This window comes from Pan troglodytes, chromosome 1 (assembly GCF_028858775.2).
Source record: "Pan troglodytes isolate AG18354 chromosome 1, NHGRI_mPanTro3-v2.0_pri, whole genome shotgun sequence".
Taxonomy (NCBI): Eukaryota; Metazoa; Chordata; class Mammalia; order Primates; family Hominidae; genus Pan; species Pan troglodytes.
The window spans coordinates 22,061,873-22,089,744 of record NC_072398.2 but is presented as its reverse complement, the minus strand read 5'-3'; the positions used below and the strand labels follow the sequence as shown (position 1 = coordinate 22,089,744).

The following is a 27,872-nucleotide window of genomic DNA, read 5'->3' as shown; positions in this document are numbered from 1 at the left end:
TGATCCTCCCACCTTAGCCTCTCGAGTAGCTGGGACTACAGGTGCACACCACTATGCCCAGCTAATTTTTTTTATTTCTTTCTAGAGACGAGGTCTCACTATCTTGCTCAGGTTGGTCTCATACTACTGGGCTCAAGCAATCTTCCAGCCCCCTCAAAGTGCTAGGACTACAGGCATGAGCTACCACACCCAGCCTAAAAATCAATTTTATGTATCATAATTTTGTAATACATTAACTAAAAAGAAACAAAAATAACACTATGACAGAAACTTCAAAGATAACTCTAAGAAAGTAAAAGTCTCCCTGAGTCATGTTCCCATAGTTTCATTGCCCAATTGTTGTGTGCAGAGGTTACCATTATTAACTCTTTGGTCAAAATCCTCTCAGAAAATCTGTGTCTATATAAGCATGCATGTGCACGTGCACACACACACACACACGCACACACAGATTATATATTCACATGGTATCCCACCTCCCCTATATTTTTTGGTCTTTATACAAATGAGATTATAGTGCTCTGTAAGTTTTTTTTTTTTTTCAAGTAACAATGAATTTGAACATCCTTCTGTATCAGTACACAGAAATCTACCTAATTTTTTCTTAATGGCTACACCATATTCCAGATACACTAAAAACATTATCACACAGTATGCTATATATAATAAGTGATTATTATTTCCCACAAGGAAAATTCAACAGCCATGATCCACAAAACAATTAAATTACTAAAATCTATACAACACTATGCTTTGGTTCTTTTTTCTCGCTCTGTCGCCCAGGCTGGAGTGCAGTGGCGTGATCTCAGCTCACTGCAACCTCTGCCTCCGGGTGTGAGCAATTCTCCTGCCTTAGCCTCCTGAGTAGCTGGGACTACAGGTGAGTGCCACCAGGCCCAGCTAATTTTTTGTATTTTTAGTAGAGATGGGGTTTCACTGCATTAGCCAGGATGGTCTCGATCTCCTGACCCCGTGATCCGCCCACCTTGGCCTCCCAAAGAGCTAGGATTACAGGCGTGAGCCACCACACCTGGCCGCTCTGGTTCTTTTTAAGGGGAAAACAGAAAGCACTTTACATACTTACTACCAAGTCCTGTTTTATGATTTAACCAACCTGAGGTTATGGTTTACTGCTAACATTTTAGAGAGTTTGTAAAGACTGTCAGAGCCTAGAAGACTACTTTCTCCTGGCTTTATCTCACTATAATAGCAATCCGAAATTTTATAAACATTCTAGCTAGAATTTAATAAACATTCGTTATTTAATTTGACTAATAAAACTAAAAAAAGCTCCAAAGACTTTAGTCAACAGAACATATTAAACTTTGAGTTCTAATCTATGCTAAACTGTTTAACTAAAAAAATTATTTTTTAAAAATAAAAATAATAGGCCAGGAGCAGTGGCTCATATCTGCAGTCCCATGCTTTGGGAAGTGAGGTGAGAGGATCGCTTGAGGCCTGAAGTTTGAAACCAGCCTGCCTGACATAGCAAGACCCTGTCTCTACAGGCAAAAAAAAAAAAAAAAAATCAGCCAGGCTGGTGGCATGCACCTCTGTAGTCCTAGCTACTTGGAAGGCTGAGGCAGAAAGATCACATGAGCCTAGGAGTTTGAGGCTGAAGTGAGCTATGATCACACTATCGCACTCTAGCCTGGGCCACAGAGCAAGACTGTCTCTTCAAAAACATTAATTAAAATAAGAAAATAAACAATATAAACTCTTTATGATACAAAATTTCAAACGTATGCAAGGGTAGAGAAACTAGTATAAAAACCCCCTCCTACTAATGAACTCAACTTCAACAATTATTTTCTTGGTCAATCTTATTTCATTTAGACCCTCACTTACTTACTACCATCCCCTAGCACCACACACACAGGGAGCATGTACATATTTTTAAGCAAACCCCAGACATCATATGATTTTATCCATAAAAATCTAGCTATTAAATGATTCCTATCAATGCCTTGAATCCTGAGTCTAGATATAAAGCACAGGCTACGTTTTTGCTTCAACATATCACACTGCTCTCAGTTGCTTGTCACAATTGGGAAAGGATGGGTTCTACTGGCATTTAGTGGGTAGAGGCCAGGGATACTGCTAAATAACCTACAATGCACACGACAACCCCTCCAACAAAGCATTATCTGGCCCCAGTTGTCAATGAAGTCCCTGTTGAGAAGCCCTGTTCTAGATCAATATTAACCAAATCATGATGCACATATACCCTGGGTATATATATATTCATAAAGGTGCTCTGTGGATTCAACATGCTTAAAGGCTTTAGTAACATCTACTTCATTACCTTTTTAAAAAAAAACTAAACAATATCTCCCCCCTTTAAAAACAGAATATTTGATATCTAAGAATGTATTAATAACAAACATGTAGGAAGGGCTACTGTAGATCATATCACTTCCTCGGATTCACTCACTTTCTCAACCAAATGTTCATCCAAACATTCGGCTTGCCACAGTGATGTTTTCAACTGTTATACAGTTTTCCTTTTTAAAAAATATTCAGTCTATATTATTTAAATTTTATCCTTAATGGACTATTGGGATAAACAGGAACAGGAATGCCTATGTTGAAACACAAGTTAGTAAGGACTACATACATAAATGGTAATTCTGGAAGGTTGACACAGGATTCTCTTCATCGTATTGATAAGATGCACTCATCAGACTAACAAGCTTATACTGCTCATCAAAACTGCACAGATACTTGGAAAGCATGAGTTAAAAAGAAACAAAATCCACTGATGATTATATCTACTTTGGCTTATCATTTAGTAGGAATAAAGACTTCACTCTTCCATAGAATACTATCACAGAGAAACTCTTTCAAATAATAACTGAATCTTTCTCTAATATTTGAGGGAAAGAACATTTTTCATTTTTAAAATCTAAATCAGTGAAATTTTAAATTGCAAAATGTAAGAATTCCAAGTATTACCATGGCATCAATTCACTTTTAAGTCTTCGTTTTAATATATATTTGATGGCCAAATCAAACATGAGATGTATCATTTTTAACTTATTTTTCAGTAAAAAGTTTTAAATATAATTTTAAATATAGAAATAATTTGGTAACATCCACAACTGCCAAGTGTGTGAGAAAACAGACATGTTTACATACTATGAGTGCAAAGATAATAGTCCAACTTTTATAGAAGATAATTTTGTTGGAACAATAGCTATCAAAGTTTTAATGTCTCCCCTCCCCAACTAAAATCCCAGAGTTTGACTAGCAAGGAGTTTAATTTAGGGAGTGGATAAGTTCTAGGTCAAGCATAAAATGATAATCCCTTTATGTAAAAATTATCCTTGAAATCATTTCAACTTCAGTATACACAAGCTGAAGTGCCTCAGGGTAGCCCACACCAATATCTCTAACAGCATTTCATAGTAAAATTTTTTTAAATTTTACATGGCATATACTTTTTGGGTAGCATGACTAGTTTTGAAGCACTAGTTTCTCTCCTGTTTTGAAATTTCTCTTGGCCAAACACATGCAGATAGATAAATGGTAAAATAATGAAATGTATTGACAGTTTGACACTTCATCTTTGTAAGAATTCACACTACCGATAAACTAACAAAAGTTTATCCAGTATATATAAAGATTTTTACAACATGGTTCAAAATAGTAAAAATAAGGAAACAATCTAAATTCCCATAAACTTAAAAAAAAATCAACCTAATAAAAAATATAGCCATTCAGGCCGGGCACAGTGGCTCGCGCCTGTAATCCCAGCACTGTGGGGGGCTGAGGCAGATGGATCACCTGAGGTTAGGAGTTCAAGACCAGCCTGGCCAACATGGCAGAACTCTGTCTCTACTAAAAATACAAAAATTAGCCGGGTGTGGTGGTGGGAGGTACCTGGGAGGTACTCAGCCAGCTACTTGGGAGGGTGAGGCAGGAGAATCACTTGAACCCTGAAGGAGGAGGCTGCAGTGAGCCAAGATCTAGCCACTGCACTCCAGCCTAGGCAACAGAGTGAGACTCTGTCTCAAAAAAAAAAAAAAAATATATATATATATATATATACACACACACACACACAGAGCCATTCAGTATAATGAAGCTATTAACAAAGAATGAGATATTATAAATGTATTAAATACATAGAAGTGAAAAAACAATACATATTTTAGTGAAAAAGCAATAAGAAAAACCAGCCTTGTAATATGATGTCATTATAATAAAATTTTCTGTTGAGGATAAATAAGAAACCCTTACTAATGATCTACTTAAGACAGAAGGACTAGGGGTATTTGAGGGAGAAAAGGGAACTTGCATTTGTTCATTTTTTACTTTGTGTAGTACTTTACTAATAACTATAAAAATAGCCAAACAAGGATAACAACAATAGAAAAACTAATAAAACAATAGGCATAAATCAGCACTGTCACAGATAAACTAAGATATACTGTTACCCTACTTATGAGACCTTATTATCTTCAGTTTATACATGAGAAAGTTGAGCCTTAGAAAGGTTTAACTCTCAGCCCAGTGCAGTGGCTCACACCTGTAATCCCAGCACTTTGGGAGGCTGAGGCAGGCAGATCACTTGAGCCCAGGAGTTTGAGACTAGCCTGAGTAATATAGTGAGACCCCATCTCTACAGAAAATACAAAAATTAGCTGAGTGTGGTGGCATGTGCCTGTAGTCCCAGCTACTCCCAGGCTAAGGTGGGAGGATCCCTTGAGCTCAGGAGGCAGAGGTTGCAGTGAGCCAAGATCCTAACACTGCACTCCAGCCTGGACAACAGAGCAAGACTCTGCCGCAATAAATAAAATGTTTTTAAAAGGTTTTATAAAAAGGTTTAACTCTCAAGACAGTGAGTGTTTCTGTAAACTATACCGCATCTCCTCATGAAATGAGTAAGGACATCCGTTAATGAGCGAAGTCAGTACTCACTGAACAAATGTGAAGACAGAAGTAAAATTTACAGAACAGATTGAGAGCAGTAGTTCATTCGTTAATTTAGGAGGCTGTTGATAAACTAGCAAAGTCTGTAAATGATGAACTTGTAGAGTTATTGGTGATAAACTAGCAAAGTTTGTAAATGATAAATCTGTGAAATTATTGGACAATTATATTATTATTATACCTTTCTGCCCAGGTATAGAAAAGAGAGGAGGCTTCCTAGCACCTTTGAGTAACCCGTATGTCATTAATTATATATTTGACATATGGCTTGAAACAGAATAAGGTAAATAAGTTGGACATAAACCTCTGAAAAAATTGTTTTAAAGCATCAATAATACACAAATAAAAATAAGGAATTTTGCTGCTCATTTGTAATTTATTAAGCATCACTGGTAGGTCTTGTTTTCCAAAGTTGGATAAGTCATGGTCAGAAGGATTTTTAGAAACGTTTTTGTTTTTAAAAAGATCTGCTTATTCAAGAATAGAAATACAATTTCTATTTTAAAGTGAATTCTTCCTTAAAAGTTTCAATGCAGAATTTCTGTCTAAAAGATAAAAGTTTTCTCAAATAGTTTGAGGAGAGTACCTTTCAAATATGGAATCAGTCTTGCATCCCAACAATAAATCACACTTGGGCATGGTATATAATTCTTTTAACATATTGCTAAATTGTATTTGCTAATATTTTGTTAAGGATATTTGCATCTATATGCATGGGGACTACTTATCTTTTTTATTATTTTATTTTATTATTATTATACTTTAAGTTTTAGGGTACATGTGCACAATGTGCAGGTTTGTTACACATGTATACATGTGCCACGTTGGTGTGCTGCACCCATTAACTCATCATTTAGCATTAGGTATATCTCCTAATGCTATCCCTCCCCCCTCCCCCCACCCCACAACAGTCCCCGGAGTGTGATGTTCCCCTTCCTGTGTCCATGTGTTCTCATTGTTCAATTCCCACCTATGAGTGAGAACATGCGGTGTTTGGTTTTTTGTCCTTGCGATAGTTTGCTGAGAATGATGGTTTCCAGTTTCATCCATGTCCCTACAAAGGACATGAACTCTTCACTTTTTATGGCTGCATAGTATTCCACGGTGTATATGTCACACATTTTTTTTTCTTTTTTTACTGGCATATCTTTTTTTTTTCTTTTTCTTTTTTTTTTTATTATACTTTAAGTTTTAGGGTACATGTGCACATTGTGCAGGTTAGTTACATATGTATACATGTGCCATGCTGGTGCACTGCACCCACTAAATCGTCATCTAGCATTAGGTATATCTCCCAATGCTATCCCTCCCCCCTCCCCCCACCCCACCACAGTCCCCAGAGTGTGATATTCCCCTTCCTGTGTCCATGTGATCTCACTGTTCAATTCCCACCTATGAGTAAGAATATGCGGTGTTTGGTTTTTTGTTCTTGCGATAGTTTACTAAGAATGATGATTTCCAATTTCATCTATGTCCCTACAAAGGACATGAACTCATCATTTTTTATGGCTGCATAGTATTCCACGGTGTATATGTGCCACATTTTCTTAATCCAGTCTATCATTGTTGGACATCTGGGTTGGTTCCAAGTCTTTGCTATTGTGAATAATGCCGCAATAAACATACATGTGCATGTGTCTTTATAGCAGCATGATTTATAGTCCTTTGGGTATATACCCAGTAATGGGATGGCTGGATCAAATGGTATTTCTAGTTCTAGATCCCTGAGGAATCGCCACACTGACTTCCACAATGGTTGAACTAGTTTACAGTCCCACAAACAGTGTAAAAGTGTTCCTATTTCTCCACATCCTCTCCAGCACCTGTTGTTTCCTGACTTTTTAATGATCGCCATTCTAACTGGTGTGAGATGGTATCTCATTGTGGTTTTGATTTGCATTTCTCTGATGGCCAGTGATGATGAGCATTTTTTCATGTGTTTTTTGGCTGCATAAATGTCTTCTTTTGAGAAGTGTCTGTTCATGTCCTTCACCCACTTTTTGATGGGGTTGTTTTTTTCTTGTAAATTTGTTTGAGTTCATTGTAGATTCTGGATATTAGCCCTTTGAGTAGGTTGCAAAAATTTTCTCCCATTTTGTAGGTTGCCTGTTCACTCTGATGGTAGTTTCTTTTGCTGTGCAGAAGCTCTTTAGTTTAATTAGATCCCATTTGTCAATTTTGTCTTTTGTTGCCATTGCTTTTGGTGTTTTGGACATGAAGTCCTTGCCCATGCCTATGCCCTGAATGGTAATGCCTAGGTTTTCTTCTAGGGTTTTTATGGTTTTAGGTCTAACGTTTAAGTCTTTAATCCATCTTGAATTGATTTTTGTATAAGGTGTAAGGAAGGGATCCAGTTTCAACTTTCTACATATGGCTAGCCAGTTTTCCCAGCACCATTTATTAAATAGGGAATCCTTTCCCCATTGCTTGTTTTTCTCAGATTTGTGAAAGATCAGATAGTTGTAGATATGCGGCGTTATTTCTGAGGGCTCTGTTCTGTTCCACTGATCTATATCTCTGTTTTGGTACCAGTACCATGCTGTTTTGGTTACTGTAGCCTTGTAGTATAGTTTGAAGTCAGGTAGTGTGATGCCTCCAGCTTTGTTCTTTTGGCTTAGGATTGCCTTGGCGATGCGGGCTCTTTTTTGCTTCCATATGAACTTTAAAGTAGTTTTTTCCAATTCTGTGAAGAAAGTCATTGGTAGCTTTATGGGGATGGCACTGAATCTGTAAATTACCTTGGGCAGTATGGCCATTTTCACGATATTGATTCTTCCTACCCATGAGCATGGAATGTTCTTCCATTTGTTTGTATCCTCTTTTATTTCCTTGAGCAGTGGTTTGTAGTTCTCCTTGAAGAGGTCCTTCACATCCCTTGTAAGTTGGATTCCTAGGTATTTTATTCTCTTTGAAGCAATTGTGAATGGGAGTTCACTCATGATTCGGCTCTCTGTTTGTCTGTTGTTGGTGTATAAGAATGCTTGTGATTTTTGTACAATGATTTTGTATCCTGAGACTTTGCTGAAGTTGCTTATCAGCTTAAGGAGATTTTGGGCTGAGACAATGGGGTTTTCTAGATATACAATCATGTTGTCTGCAAACAGGGACAATTTGACTTCCTCTTTTCCTAATTGAATACCCTTTATTTCCTTCTCCTGCCTAATTGCCCTGGCCAGAACTTCCAACACTATGTTGAATAGGAGTGGTGAGAGAGGACATCCCTGTCTTGTGCCAGCTTTCAAAGGGAATGCTTCCAGTTTTTGCCCATTCAGTATGATATTGGCTGTGGGTTTGTCATAGATAGCTCTTATTATTTTGAAATATGTCCCATCAATACCTAATTTATTGAGAGTTTTTAGCATGAAGGGTTGTTGAATTTTGTCAAAGGCTTTTTCTGCATCTATTGAGATAATCATGTGGTTTTTGTCTTTGGCTCTGTTTATATGCTGGATTACATTTATTGATTTGCGTATATTGAACCAGCCTTGCATCCCAGGGATGAAGCCCACTTGATCATTGTGGATAAGCTTTTTGATGTGCTGCTGGATTCGTTTTGCCAGTATTTTATTGAGGATTTTTGCATCAATGTTCATCAAGGATATTGGTCTAAAATTCTCTTTTTTGGTTGTGTCTCTGCCCGGCTTTGGTATCAGAATGATGCTGGCCTCATAAAATGAGTTAGGGAGGATTCCCTCTTTTTCTATTGATTGGAATAGTTTCAGAAGGAATGGTACCAGTTCCTCCTTGTACCTCTGGTAGAATTCGGCTGTGAATCCATCTGGTCCTGGACTCTTTTTGGTTGGTAAACTATTGATTATTGCCACAATTTCAGCTCCTGTTATTGGTCTATTCAGAGATTCAACTTCTTCCTGGTTTAGTCTTGGGAGAGTGTCACACATTTTCTTAATCCAGTCTATCGTTGTTGGACATGTGGGTTGGTTCCAAGTCTTTGCTATTGTGAATAGTGCCGCAATAAACATACGTGTGCATGTGTCTTTATAGCAGCATGATTTATAATCCTTTGGGTATATACCCAGTAATGGGATGACTGGGTCAAATGGTATTTCGAGGACTATTTATCTTAAACTTTCTTTGTATGGTCCTTGTCAGGTTTTTCTATCAGCATAATACTGACCTCCAAAATGGGTCTTATACCGTAAGGTCCTGAGGTCCCTAGCTGGTCTACCTTATTCTCTCTACCTTTTGGGTTCTTCTAATGTTTGCTTTATATATAAATGTCCAGAATCTTCAGCTATACTTCACAGGAGAGCAGGGAGAAGTGAGTCTATTCCATCTTGTCTCAGAAACAGAATATATAAATACTTGTTAATTGAATAAAATATTTGATTTTAAATTATACTGTTTTATTTTGAATTTTGCCACTTCCAGCTGTAATGAAAGCTAACCCAGTTATTCCTCCTTTTCACAATTCTTCCCCAACATATCCAGCTTCATTAAAAAAAAGTATAAACTTTAATTCAATTTTTTAAAAGTTCTAACTCTGAAACAGTAAACTGACTACAGTTGTTATTTCTGCTAAACAAAACATAATTATTTACTCTTTTGTAATAACAGGATTTGTTGCTCTAGCTGCTGATGCTGTCACACCTTCAGGGTTTGCATCAGCTGAAGAAAGCCTACCAGTCCAAGGCCATGTCCTTCAGGGGTAGCCCATGTCCACTGACTAGTAGAGGCAGGTGTATAAAGGTCTAGACATTTTGATCCAATGTAGGACACTTCTCAAGAGCCATTTCTGCTACAGAGCTCCCAGTGGAATCAACTGAGGCTGATGGGACAACTTTACAAATCCTATTTCCCTCCCTTCCCTTGTACAGGTAGGGATTTCTCAAAAGAAATCCCTAACAAATATCTGCACAATAAACTCAATCTCAGTATTTACTCCTTGAGAAATCCAACCAGTGACAGTAAGGCAATTCAGTCTTAGGGAAATTAAAAGTAAAAACTAAGGTGTTGAATATAATGGACACTGGCACATATCCCAGTGATACATGTGACATTAAAGCTCCCAGATACTTTGTCAAACAGGATATTACTATACAATAATTACCTCTGGGGGGATGCAGATAAAAAGGAACAATTATACACTATTAATAGGAATGTAAATTAGTATAATCTTTATGGAAAACAGTACGTCGATTTCTCAGAACTACCATTCCATCCAGCAATCCCACTACTAGGTATCTACCCAAAGGAAAAAAAATCATTATATCAAAAAGATACCTGTACTTCTATGTTTATCACAGCACTATTCCCAATAGCAAAGTCACAGACTCAATCTTGCTGTCCATTAACGCAGGACTGAAGAAAATGTGATGTGTGTATACATATATGTATGTATGTATGTATATATGTGTGCACATGTACACATAAATAAATATATGAAATCTTATCTTCTGCAGCAAGATGAATGGAACTGGAGATCATTATCCCAAGTGAAAAAAACTCAGAAAGCCAAATACCACATGTTCTCACTTATAAGTGGAAGCTAAACCATGAGTACACATGGAGATACAGAGTGGAATAATACATTGCAGACTACAAAAGGTGGGAGGGTGGGAAGGGGGTGAGGGTTGACAAGTTGCCTATTGGGTCCAATGTTCACTATTTGGGTGATGGGTTCACTAGATGGGTATTTCACCACAATGCAATATATGCATGTCAGCAATCTGCACCTGTATCTCCTAAATATATAAAAACAACAAAAAAAAATTAAATGTTTAATGAAGAAATAGTATTTTAAAAGTAATAACGACCTCTGGGAGTTAGAGAAAGGATGGACTTGGGTGGTGAAAGAACACTTTGGCTTTATCTGTAATATGCTATTATTTGTTTTACAGAGAATATATTTGTGCTTCACTTCTGAGGGGTTTTGTTTGTTTTTTTTAGTTTAAAAAAAAAAAACTAAAAGCAAAAACTTGGCCAAAATGTTATTAATTCTGGGTAACAGAACAAAAGTGATTATTAGTTTCTTCTTTGTGTTTTCAAATTTCTCCAAATAAATAAATAATGAAGTATTTACTTTCATTGCCACCATATCTGTCATCATGGGAACACTTTTTGCTTTCCCTGTATGTTTGTTCATCTTTGGGCTGCTACAAGTACTGACAGATAAAGATTTCTAAAGGCGAATTTGTCGTTATTTTCTTACTAATCTTACTAACTTCCAGGGCTATTACTCAGCCTGCTCGTCAGTATCACCTTTTACCAGTTAAAATACTGACAGAATTCTACACCAGTTAAATTCTGCTTCCCTGAAGCCCCAGAATGCCTATCCCATTCAACCCTTCACCATGATACAGCACAGCAGAGGACCCCCCAGAAGTCCACCCCAAATCTATGTGTGACATCAGTTCTGACCAGGCCATACCAGCTGCTGGATATTTTTAACATCACTCCAGTCAATCCTTCCCTCAAATCTACATAAAAACGCAGGCGGTTCTTCCATTACTAGATTTTACTACAACTCCTGTAATATAAAACAAAATACAAAGTGACTGCATAATCAGCATTAAACAGAATTTCTAGAGGGCATGTTCAAAACTCCTGCTGACTTTTGCTTGTAGCAGAATACAGATAAATACAGAATAATATAAACAAGTTACGTCACGTTAGAAATCAACCATTACAAAATGTCTTTCTATAGAAGAAAGTAGTTTGCAGACATCCTTTAAATATAGCTGCATAAGCCCCCCATTACAAGGGTTTCCATTTAGTATTCCACTAATATTAAATTAGCATTATGGATTGTAACCTTTATCATAATTATATCACAATTGTGTTGAATTTGTCTTTTATGCCTTAAAAAATGTCACCACAGACAAAATGTTACCAAGTAATATTTAATGAGCTCTATGTAATTTTATAATTCCTGAAAAATATTTCTAAAATATTTATATGTTCCAATACATAAGACTCTTACCTCAGCTCTTTTCAGCATTTCCCATTTATTCAATATTTTCATGGCAAACACTTTATCTGCATTTTTTAGTTTTACTACAGCAACCTAGAAAAGATAAAGGAAATATAAATTTTAAAATAATGACAAATAATTTTTTCAGCCATCCATTTTCCTTTTTCCTCTGTAAAAAAATAAATACCAATTATCAATTATGTCAATGCAGTTCAAATTCTAAGATCCTAAATTAAATAATGTTGCCAGATGAAAAAGTTAGTGAACATGTGCCAAACTAATAACTGTATTTGTGAACGCTGTATTAGTTGGTATTTGTGAACGCTGTATTAGTTGGTATTTTTGAACACTGTATTAGTTGGTAATTATACATTATATCCCCCTTTCCAAGTTTTCTGCCCTGGAATTCAAACTCAGTATCTACTATCACTAAGAAACTGAACAAAATGCTCAACAGGAAAGAACTAGAGCTTATTAAATAATGCATGCAAAATTCCAACACCATGTTACAAGGCCAGCTGCCAAAACAAATATGTTTTGTGAGGATCAAACAATATGAAATAAACTGAAAACGATCCTATTTTTCATATCACATACTCTTACATACTATACCATAACCCCCAAACCACATACACACATATACATACGCATAGAGAGCAATTAAAACCAACGATTTTACAAAAACTAAACTTTACACATCCCTTCCAAAAAGAAAAAAAAAGAAACATCTATTTCTGTATTTTATATTTCAATTGCGGATCAAAAACTATCAAATACAATAAATAAAATCCCTTTCTCACTCTCAACAAATTGATTACATTTCTATCTCTCTGCTTCAGTTTAACCAGATAATCTGTAAGACCACTTCCAGGCCATTGGACTTGCCATAGGCCAGAGGCTAGCCCACAAAAGAGGAAAACAAAGGTTGAACGAGGATGTTTCCAGTTACTGGGGGTGGGTGGGGAGGAAGAGAAATGCTACTCTAATATGCAGAAAGGGAGGTCAAACTATATACAGCAGATCTTCAAACTGCTGTTCAATGGGATATTTCCAAAAACAGAGTATAGGTTTAAATTCAAGTGCAAAAAAAAAAAAAAAACTTAATAGCAAATGTGCATATCAAGGTTATTTAATAAATTTATATTTGGATCAGACTGCAATAAAAGTAACATGACCATATAATTACAGTAAGTGTATACATACTAAATATTTCTTGGTAATTGTTATAAGTGGTTATAATGACTGTGATTATAGTTTTTCATCAATTAAAATGGATGAGAAAGAAAAGGAAGTATCTCAATTTCAAACAATTAAATTGTTCTCCCAATGGGCTCATAAAGAGGGCTGTAATAAAGAATAAGGAAAAACTTGAAACGTTGTTTCACTAAGATCTCTGAAGGGGTGAACACACCATGTGAGCTACTGCTTAGACTCTAAAATCAAACCCTGCACAACTGGGAGTGCACATGGACAGGAGCACTAAGCTATACAAGACTAAATTTAGGGCGGGGAAAACACACAGAACACTATGACTTACACCCTCTTATTCTGATTGAGGGAAGAACAGCTGAAAGACTCCAAAACTTAGGTGTCTTCCCCTCCCAAGGTCACAGTGTGAGAAAAGTACTAGCAGTACTCTACAATTCACCAGTTTTCTGTAAGTATGTATCTGATGATAACTACTAATAACAGTAGTGGTAGTAGTAGTACCCACCCAATACTACTAGTATAAATCTAGTAGAAGGAGGTGTGTGTTCTAAATGCCAGGCACTATGGTAAGAGTTTTATACAGGTCCATAATCCCTTATCTGCAATTCTCAAAGACAAAAGGTTTTCATAACTCATTTGGCAGCATGTAGTGACATCAGGCTATTAATATTCTTGCTTTTTAATCTCACTTAGTATAAAAACAAACATGCTTCACTGAAGAAACGTGAATGTATCTGTTTATGAAGTGCTGCTCCAAACCCCAATGGGAATGTTACATAAAATAGACTATACAAACTAAATTATCTTTCTAAAATCCAAAAATATTGGAACCAAAACAACCTCTGGAATATGCAACTGTGCAGTAGGAATAATGATGATGCCTAATATTTATTGAACACTCAAACACTTAGCTAGCATTTATTGTGGCTGTTTTGGGGAGTGGTGATAGCATGGATTCTGAAGCCAGACTACTTGGGTTTGAATCCTAGTTTTGTCCTTAGCTGTATAACTCTAGGCAAAAAACTTAACCTTTCAATACTTCAGTGTCCTTGTCATGATCATGGGGTTAATAACAATACTTATATCATTGTGGTAAAGATTTGAAAAATTAATACAAGTATAATCCTTGTACTCGGGATTATTGACCACTAACTATTGAGGTATTGTGGTGTAACTGATCAGGGACAAAATGAGACCCATTCTACACACCTGTGCAGTCATCAGGGATGCCATGCTGCCACAGGGTGAAAAATAATTTCAAGTTTTTCAAGGGTCTGGTGCTTAGTAAGCATTCAATAAGTGTTAGCTATGATTATGTGCCAGGCATTGCACTAAGCACATTACAGCCCAATCTCTTCACTGCCAACTCTACCTCTAATATGTGGCAAAGAATATAACTCTCAATTTCTTCAGTTTAACTACCAAAATAAAAAAATCTTTCATCTCTTTAATTTCTAACTTTCTGTAATTTTAGACTTATGACAAATATATTTACATAGAAATATGGATAGAAATACCCTCAACTGAATATATCTATATACAAATAAAAACTAAGCCACAATATTCACCACAGTGTGGTTTTCAATAGTAAAATATTGAAATGAACTTAAATATTCTACATGATCAATTTGACTAAATATGGTATCTCACAGTATGACAGAAAAATTACTCATACACTTGAAAAAATTACTGAGGAATGTTAATACGGAAAAGTTCACAGTATAATGTTAAACAAATAAGTTTATTAAAGTATGTACACTGTGACTTTTTCTCTCTCTATATATATATACACACACACATAAAATATGTACCATAAATTACTATGCTTTATCAAAAGATCAGGTATTTCTAAGTGATGCAATTTCTACTTGCTTTTCTACATTTTCTATATAAAACACATAAAATCTGAAGCATGGAATGAGGTACTATGGGATACCACACATCACATCCTGGTCATGAAATGACCGCTAATTATCAAGGTATTGTGGTATAGCTGATAATGGCTAAAATGAGACTACACATGTATGTGGTCATCAGGAATGCCATGCTGCTGCAGGGTGGAAAACATTTTCAAAGCTATCTTATAACAGTTTCATGAGCTACCTAAAATCTTTTCTGGAATAAGGTGAGTGTGGTGAAATAAAAGTCAGTTCAGGAAATATTCTTGAATTATTGAATTGATAAATGATGAGAAAAGAATATGAGGCTTACAAAGTAATACAATAAAATCAAACTGATCTTGCTTTTCTCCTTTAACACTGCAAGTCATACTGATATTCATTTCAGTAGCTAAAAATCAAGAAGAGGAGGATTCTCTTAGAACTCTAACCTCAGGTCCTGTACTTTCAAGAACCACAGCTTAACATATAACAGTGTAGTCTGTTAAAATGTCCTTTCTTGTTTAGCTTGATCAAAATTAAAAGTACATTTAGTATGAACTGCAAGACTACAGTTTAACACAGAACAAAGATATATTTTTAAAAACACTAGCAATGTCTTGAAAGACTTCATAGTAAAAACATGATGTTAGAAAACCTGTAATAATAATTCAAGAATTATTTCTGTAAACACTACAGAAATAATCACTAAGTGACAAATGTATACAAATCAGTTCTTAAACAGAATGTATTATCATTTGAAGCTACAAACTAGTTACAAATTGCAGTTACAGAATGCTGTAACAGTATTTTATGTTCATTCTTAAGTTACAGGTTGTAGAATACAGAAACAGTTGCCACGGAGTTCTATAAATCTAGTCTTCCTGCATATAGCAAGAATTCATTCACCGTATCTCCTCTGTTCCAACCCATTCCAAGCTACCATTACATGGCTCATGTCTGTAATCCCAGCACTTTGGGAAGCCGAGGTGGGTGGATCACCTGAGGTCAGGAGTTCGAGACCAGTCTGGCCAACATAATGAAACCCCGTCTCTACTAAAAATACAAAAATTGGCTGGGTGTGGTGGCGGGCGCCTGTAGTCCCAGCTACTAGGGAGGCTGAGGCAGGAGAATTGCTTGAACCCGGGAGACGGAGGTTGTGGTCAGCCGAGATCACGCCACTGCACTTCAGCCCGGGCTGAAGTGAGTGAGACTGTCTCAAAAAAAAAAAAAAAAAAGAAAAGAAAGAAAATCTTGCCTGGATTGTCCTACCTGACCTCTCTACTACTTCTGCCCTCTCATCCCACAACCCATCCTCAACACTGAAGCCACAGTTGATCCTCTTGAAATGTAGCTCAGATCATGACACTCCTCTGCTCCACAGCTTCCAATGGTTTCCCATCTGTCTCCAAGTAAAAGTCAAAATCCTTACTATGCCTTATAGGGCCAACATGTTCTGGCCCTCCACCTTCCCTGACCTCGTGCTACTCTCCCCCTGGTTCACTATGCTCCAGCTATAATGATCACCACACTCAATCCCAACTAGCCTTTGCACTTGTTGATCCCTAGGCCTGGAATATTCTAGCCCCACGAAGCCACACAGCTTTCTCTCTCACTCCTTCAATGAAATGTCACTTTACCCCTTGACATTTTCTAACCCATTTCTTTGCTTCCCTTTACCATTAGTTGTCATTATTTCATGAACTATGTATTCTATTTAAGTACTTTGTTCATTGTTTGCTTCATTCACTACAATATAAGCTAATGAGGGCAGGGATTTTTTTTTCCTATTTGTTCACTAGTACACACCTAGTAATTGGGAATCTATAGCTACTCAATAAACATTAGCTGAATTAATGATGAATGACTGGTAATCTATGTGGGTGTGTATACATGCAAAGTTTACGGCATCAATATTCTCAGCTGCAAGTATACAACTAAACTGACACTAAAACTCAAAAATAAGGTATTATGACAAAAGAGATACAACTGTGTATTTTGTGATTTATTAAACATCTATCAGCTTATTCCAGCTCACTCTGCTCTCTTAACAGGCATCGAAGTCCTGACTCCACAACTTGGCCTTTAATATCTTTTGTCTGTTGCTGCTCATTACTTATTGTCTTTTTCACCTTTTAATTTCCCCTACATATCATCTACTATCATTTATGATTAATAATAATAACAAAAAATAACTCTTATTTATAAAAAGCTTATTCTGTGCCTAGCACTGGGCTAAGCATATTACATATATTACCCCTCATTTAATCCTTACACCAATCTAAAGCAGATTCTACAATCCCCACTTAAATTAGTAAACTAATGTTTGGAGAAGTTAATTAACTTACTCATAGTGACAAAATTAATAAGTAATAGAACCAGAATATGTACCTGGCTGTCTGATAAGAGAGCTAGTATACTTTACTACTCCAAGTACTGAATAGTTATATAAGTACTGAAGAGCTCTTCCCATTCATCATACCTGTAATTCTGATACCTATTGACACATGTTAATGGTGATCATTACAAAATGTATAGAAATCACTGTATCTGCATTTTTAAAAACTTCTGTGAGCGACCAATTTGTGTTCAAAATATTTATTAAAAATGGGGGAGGGAACTAAATATTATCTTTAATAAGCAAACTAAAAACACTACAAAGAGTTTATTAAACCAGCTAGAGATATCCTTTCTATGGAGACACAATTTATATATTCAGTAGCAATAGTCAAAATACTTTAAAATTGGGACAGCATGGGCATCAACCAATCAGAACAAACACTGGCTATAAAATACAGTATGCCCACACCAGTTTGCCCCTACAGACTGAAGACTAGCACCATCAAAGGTGAATCATGCAATATAACTTCTTACTCTCCCATGAATGCCAGGAGAGCCAAAGTAAAAGATCTTTTAAAGAAGAATGAATGGCTAAAGGTAATTCTCCTTTCAGACCCTAGAACTGGATTATGTAGACACATAAGGGCCTAGTTATAGTAATTAGAGGAAGCAAGCTAATTAAAAGCTTTTGACACCTGAAGCAGGGGTAGCAGGCCAAAGCAGCAAGCTTTCACAACAAGCTCTGAAGCCCAGAAGCCTTGAAGCTGCCGGAGCAAGGCTGGAGCAGGCAGAAGCGGTGAGCCACCAGGAAACTGTTGACAGGCAACACCCAGGGCGTAAGTTAAAGGTTTTCCTGAAAGCAAAAAGGAAAACCCAGCGTTAAGTTAAGCAGTAACTAACACAATTGAGTTGTAGAGAGAAGGTTCGTAACTCACTGAGCTGCTGAATTTCAATTATATCTTGCTCACTGTTTCCCACGATTTATGCATTTCTTATAAGAGTTACATAAATGATGTGTTTATTTTCATGTTTTTTTTTAAGAAAGAGCATAACTGATAGAAATGCTCCTATCAAATATTCATGCAGAGGTGAGCCTACCCACTGGGCCTATATATCTATTGACAAATTCCTGGTAGAAGACAAAACATCTTGGAGGAAATGATTATCTCTCTAGGGTCTCTTCATTTCTAAACCTACTAGTTCATAAACACTACAGGGTATGTAAGCCCAGCAGAGATATTTTCATCAGGAATGAATAAGCAGTAAAGCTCATAATCCAGCCAATACTACCTTTCTATACAAAATCAATTCTGTCTTGAAATAACAGAGTTAATTACCAGCAACCTGTTGCTTTTATTTTACATATTTTAATCAGTACACACATACAGCAAGAACACACCAAAAAAATATTTAAAAAGACACCTCACACTAAATCTCAAATATTATCAGTCATGCATCAAGTGCTCTGACTTGATCCTGGAGGTTTAAATGGCACTGACCTGTGACCAGGCAGGACTTGACAGACTGCTGGACTGCTCTCTGCTGCCACCAACTCCCCAGCCCTGTACCCCATTCTTTAATTCTTCCAAGTATCAGGACAGTAGAGCAAATTTGGCTGTCCTTAACTAACTGCCTTACATATCCTAATGAGCAACTACAAGTAATTTTTCAAATCCCTTTTTTTCTTCAGTCTCTTTAATGAAAAAAAGTCATGTTTTATATATATATATATATACACACACACACATACATATATGGATATATATAAAATAAGGTTATATATAAGGAAATATATATTATGTAAGGAATAATATATATAAGAATATATATATACTTTGTCTTTTTATTATTGCTTTTTATTTCCATAGCTCAATCTCAGCTGAACCCTCAAATCTACCTGCAGTCCTAACATTAATTCTATCACTCTCAACAGAACTTTACTAATCTTCCAAAATGTCCTGTGCCACCCTGCCACCACAAACTATCCCATTCCTGTCCTATCTACTCTTCACCAGCAATTAATGACCTGGTTGCCTACTTTATAGATAACAGACCTTTTACATTCCCTCATGCCAACTCTAAATGTTTTTGTGCTTCCATACCTCTTTTCCTTTTGAACCCTACCACTTTTCAGGGCTAACAGTATCATTTGACATCTTGATCCCAAACCCTCTCCTTCCTTCCCTTCCTGTCCTTATTCCATTAAAAATTTCTTTCCTGCTTTCAATCCCCTTTCTCCTGGATATCAATTGAAAAACTTTTCCAAGACCATTCCCCAACCAAGAACAAAAATATGAACAAAAACGTCACCCCCATTTTACCTTTTCCTCAAGGAACTGATACCACATCCCTTTCCACAACACATTTCTCCAAAAAGCACATTTTGAAAGAGTAGTACATGCTTGCTTTTTCCACTTGCTCATCATTTGTTTGCTTCTCAACCTCTTTCAAACACCTATTTCAATCTAATTTCTATTTCACTCTACTAGACTGAAACTATTCTCTCAAAGTTCAATAACAACTGTCTAATTTCCAAATAAATTGTTCTCAATTCTCATCTGCTTTACCCTTTCTTCATTACTGGACACTGCTGACAATTAATATACTTCTCTAATTTTTCTTTTGCTGTAACCTGTTAAATATTGTTCCCCAAGGATCTCTACTCCACCTTTTTTACATCTCCTCTACTCCACCTTTTTTACATCTATTCCAAAGTCTCAGTTAATACCAATATGCTGGCAACTCCTAAATCCCTATCTCTTACTATCTATACCCTTATTTCTAGTTGCCTACTGGTCATCTCTCTAGCATGTTCAGCAAATGTCTTAAATTTAAGAAGTCAACAATCTGTATACCAAACTCACTCAAGTTGCAAATCTCATCATCTATAAATTACATACCTTTAACTTATCACTAACACCCAAAGTTGACTTTTTTGAATGTTTCTCCCACCCACCCTCCCTTCCCACTACCCCTGGCCTAGTTCAAGGCCTCATTATTTCAACAGAAAAATAATAGGCTTTTTTTTTTTTTTTTTTTTTTTACCACATTACTATATGCTATACATTATGCTAACTGCTGAGAACACAAAGCTGAATAAAAAGTTTGTTGGGCTCAGAAAACAATACTCCAAAATGAAGGACTCAGCTGCATTAGACACAGAAGTTTTTCTTTGACCTTCTCCTGCTCTGTCTCTCAGTCCCATTCTCCCCCAAGGTAAGCCATAGAAACTAGAATCCCTCTTCTCTAGGTCACAGAAACTAGAACTCCCTTTCCTCAAAGCCAGCCATAAAACCTAAAAATATTACTCTAGTTTTCCCTCAGCCTTTTGGTATAAAAACTGGCTACAAAGAAATTATTGCCAGCCATGGTGGCTCATGCTTATAATCTCAGCACTTTGGGAGGCTGCAGAGGGAAGATTACTTGAGCCCAGGAGTTTGAGACCAGCCAGAGCAACATAGGAAGACCCTATCTCTACCAAAAAAAAAAAAAAAAAAAAAATTAATTAGCCAGGGATAGTGGTGCATGCCTGTGATCCCAGCTACTTGGGAGGCTGAGATGGGAGCTTGGTCAAGACTGCAGTGAGCTGTGATTGCACCACTGCACTCCAGCCTGGGTGACAGAATGAGACCTTGTCTTTAAAAAAATAGCTGGGCATGGTGGCTCATGCCTGTAATCCCAGCACTTTGGGAGGCCAAGGAAGGCGGATCACTTAAAGTTAGGAGTTCGAGACCAGCCTGGCCAACTTGATGAAACCCCATCTCTACTGAAAATACAAAAAAATTAGGCAGGCACCTGTAGTCCCAGCTACTCGTGTGGCTGAGGCATGAGGAAGGCTTGAACCCGGGAGGCTGAGGTTGCAGTGAGCCAAGACCACGCCACTGCACTCCAGCCTGGGGGACACAGCGAGACTCTGTCTCAAACAAAGAAACAACAACAACAACAAAACTATCAGATTTTACCTGTTTCATTGTAGGTCATCACACCCCCGTTCCAGAGAGGGTCCTGCCCCATACCTGGAAGGAAGGAATGCTGCACAGAGAGGCCAAGAAGACTTTAGACACACAGGCCTTGCTGGGTTTCCCCACTCAGTCTGTTAGCATTAGATCATACCCTTTTTCTTCTCCAATCACATTTCTACACAGCTGTCTATACTTTATTGAACCTAAGTATAAAAATGGGCAATTTCCCCTGTATTTTGGGGTCATCATACAGGTTCCCATGGATACATGTTAAATAAATTTGTATGCCTTTTCTCTTATTAATCTGCCTTTTGCATGTTAATTTTTCAGCAAACTTTCAGAGAGCCAAAGGTTGGATCAATAACAAGGGCTGGACCCTTGGCCCCCACAAGTTCTTGCCCCCCAAATTCTCACAGTCCATTGTGCAAAACACACCTAAACAGTAGTACACAGACAGTACCATAACAGTACTACAGGGAAAGGAGAGAGAAAAATCAGGGTCCTATAAAAAGTAAAGAAGAGAGATCCTTGACCCCAAAGTGGGAGTAGAGGAGGAAAGTGTATAGTATGTGAATATGTATGTTAAAAGTTTTTTAAATGAAGTGGCTGACACCTGAGTCTTACACAGTGAACTCCAGAAAAAAGGGGAGTGAAATGGATGTGACTGAGGATGGGATAGTTTGGGAAGTAGGGACAGCATAAGCAAGGCACACAGGCAGGAAATATGTGTGGGGGAGAAGATATACAGGACAATAAGCAGTTTCCTTTCCTAGGAACATAAAGAGCACAACAGGGAGTGGCAAGAAATGGTGCTGAGGGGTCCAAAGAGCAGAGAAGCTGTATGTCATGTTAATAAACTAGAACCTTAAAAATACAGATAACAGGGGAACCATTCTGCGCAGATAGTTTTAGCTAGATCACTCTAGCAGCTCTGTGGAGAATGGTTTTAAGGCAGGGAAAGACATTGGAAAGTTATAGCAGTAATTGAGGTGAGAAGATCTAACTAAGAAAAAGAGGAAGAAACTGAAGAAATACTGAGTCGGTGACTGGTGAGATATGGAGACTAGAGAGTGAGAAATCTAGCACCTCCCTTTGTCCCCTTCTCTAACCAATCCTTGCTCAGCACTATCACTATTACCTTTCTAGAAGAGTTCTAACTATACCACTATAGATGATGTCCAACTTACAATAGTTCAACTGATGATTTTTCAATTTTTCGACTTTACAGATGGTGCAAAAACAACATGAATTCAATAGAAAGCCATATGAGACTCTTTCAGGATGCTGGTCAGTTGCAGCGAGCCACAGCTCTCACGCAGTCATGAGGGCAAACAACCGATACTCTACACTGTACAGTATTGCTAGATGATTGTGCCCCACTGTAGGCTAATAACATAAGTGTTCTGAGCACGTTTAAGGTAGGCTAGGCTACGGTAGGTAGGCTATGATGGTTAGGTATATTAAATGCATCTTCAAGACTTATTTTTAATTTACAGTGGGTTCACTGGGACATAACACTTTCAAAAGACAGGTGGCATCTGTACTCTGCTTTTTTGTATTTTGTTTTTATTTTATGAAGTTTTTGTATTCTGCTTATTAATAGTTTATAGGACTCCGATTCCTGCAGAATAAAGGTCCTTAGCATAGCATACCAAGCCATTCACTGCTTTGCCCAAGTGATGTTTCTTCCTTTTTTTTTTTTTTTTTGAGATGGAGTTTCGCTCTTGTTGCCCAGGCTGGAGTGCAATGGTGCAGTCTCAGCTCACTGCAACCTCTGCCTCTCAGGTTCAAGCAATTCTCCTGCCTCAGCCTCCCAAGTAGCTGGGATTACAGGTGCGTGCCACCACGCCCGGCTAATTTTGTATTTTTAGTAGAGATGGGGTTTCATCATGTTGGCTAGGCTGGTCTCGAACTCCTGACCTCAGGTGATGCACCCACTTCGGCCTCCCAAAGTGCTGGGATTAGAGGTGTAGCCACCACACCCAGCTGTGACCTTTCAAGCCTCATCTTTCACCACCACCAACAAAAACCTTATATTCCAGTTAGAAGACTGCTCACTGCTCTCTGAATAAATAGAAATGTACTTAAAAGAAAAAAAATAACTCTTTTAATCCTAATATGTTATAGAAAATTTATAAAATTAAAGTGTAAAGAAAAATAGCCACAGATAACATTATTGTGGATTAGAAAACTAATTTGAAATCATACAACCTTTTCTATGTCTTTTCAACTGGCAAGTCCTCTTCTAGAAATTTATTCTTAGAAAATCATTTGAAGTGTAGTGAAAGCATTAGGTACAAAAATGTTTTATAAGGCATTTATAATATGGAAAAAATAGAGCACATTCTTTCACTCATGCTACAAATACATATTGAGCACCTACTACGCACTAGACACTGTTGTAGGTACTGGGAAACTGCAATGAGCTAACAGAGGGAAAAAAAATCTTTATATTCATGGAGCACACATTCTAGCTTAACAATAAGGAAATGGTTAAGTAAATTATCAAATATCCACATAATGGACTTCTTTGGGGCCATAAGAAATCAGATTTACAAAGAAATATTTCAATACATGGGAAAAAGACTAAATATTTGGTAAGAAAAGTTCATTATATTAATGTTTATAAAACTACATCAATTTTGTTACCTGTGAATAGAAATAAAATTGGAAAAATATCCCTCAAATTACAGAAGTGGGTATCAATCCTGTGTACCTCTTCCCCTTGCTGATTAAACTGCAACCCTACTCAAGGGCATGTAAATTACTGGATTACAGTAGATGATTAATAAGTATTATTTTCATTACTCAAAAGAGGGAAGCATGAAAGAAAAAAAGAACTCCATTTTCCTGTTTTTAGCCCTTGATTTAAAAAATTACATTTAAAAGCACTAAGTAGGGAATAAAACAAATAAGAGAAATTCACTCCCTGACCTCACAGAGATTGCACTTTATTGGTGAACACAAACATTAAACACATAAATAAGGAATTTAATAGTTGTTAAGTATAAATACTAGGAAGAAGTTGTATAGGTGTTCTCATCTCCCCATTAGAACAATAAAAGTATTTTATATCTTTATTCCCATTTTCATAAACTCATTCATCTCCTGACTTTATTCTTGTATTCAGTTCCTTCACTTATTTCTTTCTGCCGCAATTCTTTCACCGATTTCCAAATATGGGATAATTTTAAAGAAGCAATTGGTCATGACAAATACATTTAGTGAAGCAGGGAATACCTCTGATTTCCTTGAAAACACAATGACTAGTACTAGTGGCCTTAAATATAATGCATTAGTCATTTCAAAGTATCTGAAGGAACTGTATCAAAGGAGATGAGTGCTTGGGCAAAGCACGCTGCTCTACTTCCCTTTTCTGTAAAATTTATCCTGCTACCTTTTTCTTCCTAGAGTTCAAGTTACGAGTATGTGGAAACACCCTGCCTCACAAGCAAGAGAGGCTCCACCCTCTCTCTTGATTCAAGAGGCAAATGTTGAAAAACAAAAATGAGTAATTCCCTTTCACTTCACTTCTGTCCTTGTAATAAACTCAAATGGATTAGGACTCAAGATCTGTCCTCTCGCATCGCAATTGGCCTGGATGCCCATATTTCAATACTGTTCTCTGTTCCACTAGCCAATTGGTTTGTAAGGCTGGCTGGAAACCTTAAGTCAGCTAGCTGGATACATATACTTGGAGTCTACTCCGAGATTCCAAGTCAGAACCCAACTTTGCATTTAGGAGAAAATAATTGGAAATCTCCAGTTTGGCTCCAGGTTTAAGTCTTGATCCCTTTTAACAGAAAATCCGGTAATTTTGAACCTGATCTAGCTCTAGTATACTAGTTAAAACCCAGAAGCAAAGAGAAGAGGTTTGAACCTCACCTCCTTACAGCTCAAACAGGATGCAATTATATCATAGTCCATAGATGGAAAGTATCAAAACTTCCAGGATCTATGGTACAAGGAATGAAGACTTTCATCAATGACATGTAGAGGCAGAAACAGGAAAGATTTGAAGTTCTCAAAGGACAGAAACACTGAAGCAGTATAAAGAACCTCAGCTGCGAAGACCAGCCAAGAAATATTCAGTTACTGAAGAATAAGAGCCAGGAACATTGACTTTTGTTGATGTTTTCTTTTTAAGTTAGTATTTAAATAGTCTAAATAGAGTCTGTTTTGAGATGGCAAACTAGGGACCCTCATTTACTTCCCTCCCACCTTCAAGCTCATGAGATGACAGACAATATAAGTTGTCAAAAATAAACCATAATAAACTGGAAAGTAGTAAGAGTAACATCAGCTGATTAGATATTTTAAAGAATTCCTGAAATCTAAGGATGAACAGAATAGGGTTAGATGGAGAGAAAAGAAAATGGAGAAACTACACTGCAGAATAAAATTAATGCACAGGTAAGAGCAATTACATAGAGAGTTAAAGCTGAAAATAAAAACTCAAGGAGTCAAGAGAGCTAATAGGGAAACTCAATGTACAGACTCCAAATTTTATTATTTTTGGTAGAAGACACAATTGCATAACTAAAAAAGTATAAAACAAACAAAAAGGAAACTACTAGAAACAAGGTAATTTGTTAAGGTAGCTGGTAACAAAGGTAATTAATATTAATGAAGTAGGATATATAAATAAATGCCTTTCATATTTTTCAAGAAAAAGAAAGAAAAAAACATAGTAGAAAATATCCCGTCAACAGCTACCAAAAAAATCTAGTAAGGAACATAAGAAACAAGTAAAAAGTTTATAAAACTGGCCATCTCTCTTCTCTGAACTTATAAATCACATTGTAATCCAAAGAGGACTGGACTTCAATTCTCCTTTCATCTGTAAATTTCAAATTATCCCAATGAAAATAACACTTTTTTAAGCAGACAAGTTGAGACTAACATTCATATGAAAAAACAAAAACTTCAACTTCTGTCAGTATGGAAGATCAGATACATTGAATTACTTTCCTATATATCAATAAATGTGAGAAATTGTTAAAATAACCATTTAAATACATTTCTGAGTGAGATGAAAGAAACTGGCATGGCATCAAAATTAAGAGCATCTAAGAATACTAATGGATATCCAGGCATCATAGCCGGCCTTCACTCTGATGCTTTCTGCCAAACTTTGGAGACTTTGAATTTTCCCTCTGGTGACCATAAAACTGGTAAAGACAGGAAATAAAGGTTAGACAAGATAGAAGGTGGAAATCTAACACGGGACCATATACAAAAACTGTGTCCTAAAACTAAGTGGATTTACAATAGTTACAGGATACAAGGTCCATATTAAAAAAAAAATCAACTGCATGTCTATACACTAGTAAATGATAAATGTTCCATGTGTACTGAACAAGAAACAAGTAGTCATCAGTGATTCAGTATAATGTTCTATGTCAATTATGTTGAGGTTGTTCATATCCTTTATCCATTACTGATTCTTGTCTACTTGTTCTATTGGCTAACAGGAACAGAAAACCAAACACTGCATGTTCTCACTTATAAGTGGGAGCTGAACAATGAGAACACATGGACTCAGGGAGGGGAACAACACACAGGGAGGCCTATGGGGTGGGGAGGTGGGGGCAGGCCGGGAGAGGGAGACCAGCAGGATAAACAGCTAATGCATGTGGAGCTTAATCACCTAGGTGATGGGTTGACAGGAGCAGCAAACCATCATAGCACGTTTACCTATGTAACAAACCTGCAGATATTTCATATAAATGGAATCATACAATATGTGGCTTTTTGTTCTGACTTTTTTCACTCAACATGTTTTCAAGGCTCATTCATATTGTAGCATGTATCAGTACTTCTTCATTCCTGTGTGGCTAGATAATATTCCATCATACAGATATACCACATTTTGTTTACGCATTCATCAGTTGATGGACATTTGAAGTGTTTCCACTTCCTAGCTATTATGATTAAGGGTGCTATGAACATTCATATACAAGTTTTTGTGTGTACCTACATTTTCAATTCTCTTGCGTTTGTACACATCTCGGAGTAGAATTGCTGGATCATATGGTAATTCTATGTTTAACATTTTGAGGAACTCTCTAATTTCTTTACAAAGTGGTTACACTATTTTACATTCTACCAGCAATGCATAAGCTTTCCAATTTCCCTATATCTTCATCAATACTTGTTACTGTCTTGCCTATTACAGCCATCTCAGTGGGTGAGAAGGGGTATCTCATTATAGTTTTGACTTGCATTTCTCTAATGACCAGTGATGTTGAGCATCTTTTCATGTACATATTGTCCATATGTATAACTTCTTTGGAGAAACAGCTATCCAAATCACTCATCAATTTTTAAATTAGGTTGTGCTTTTATTGCTGAGTTGCAGAGTTCTTTTAACACAGACACTGGGCCCTCATCAGATACATGATTTGCAAATATTTTCTCCCACCCTGTGAGTTGTCTTTTTCCTTCCCTGATGGTGTTTTTTGGAGGCACAAAAGTTTTAAACTCTGATGAAATCTTATTTTTTGTTTTTTCTTTGATGCCTGAGATTTCGTGTCATATTTAAGAACCATTGCCTAAGCCAAGGTCACAGAAATTTACACATATGTTTCCTCCTAAGAGTTTCATAGTTTTATCTGT

The 27,872-nt window shown here is 36.8% G+C and overlaps 1 protein-coding gene across 31 annotated transcripts in view; it reads right to left on the bottom strand.

Annotated features, from left to right (window-relative positions):
• The window catches only part of CDC42BPA (CDC42 binding protein kinase alpha), a 329,589-nt gene that overhangs the window by 212,312 nt on the left and 89,405 nt on the right, over positions 1–27,872 (bottom strand). For 28 of the 31 annotated variants that reach the window (XR_010150112.1, XM_016939982.4, XM_016940026.4 and 25 more), the window contains one exon: positions 11,876–11,959. Coding sequence is in view for 30 of the 31 variants with exons in the window: in XM_016939982.4 (XP_016795471.1) it covers positions 11,876–11,959 (84 nt within the window). In the remaining variant the exon portion in view is untranslated. Of the gene's footprint in view, positions 1–11,875; positions 11,960–17,987; positions 18,146–27,872 lie in introns of all 31 variants that reach the window. The other 3 variants (XM_063791211.1, XM_063791217.1, XM_063791266.1) reach the window with 1 other exon arrangement.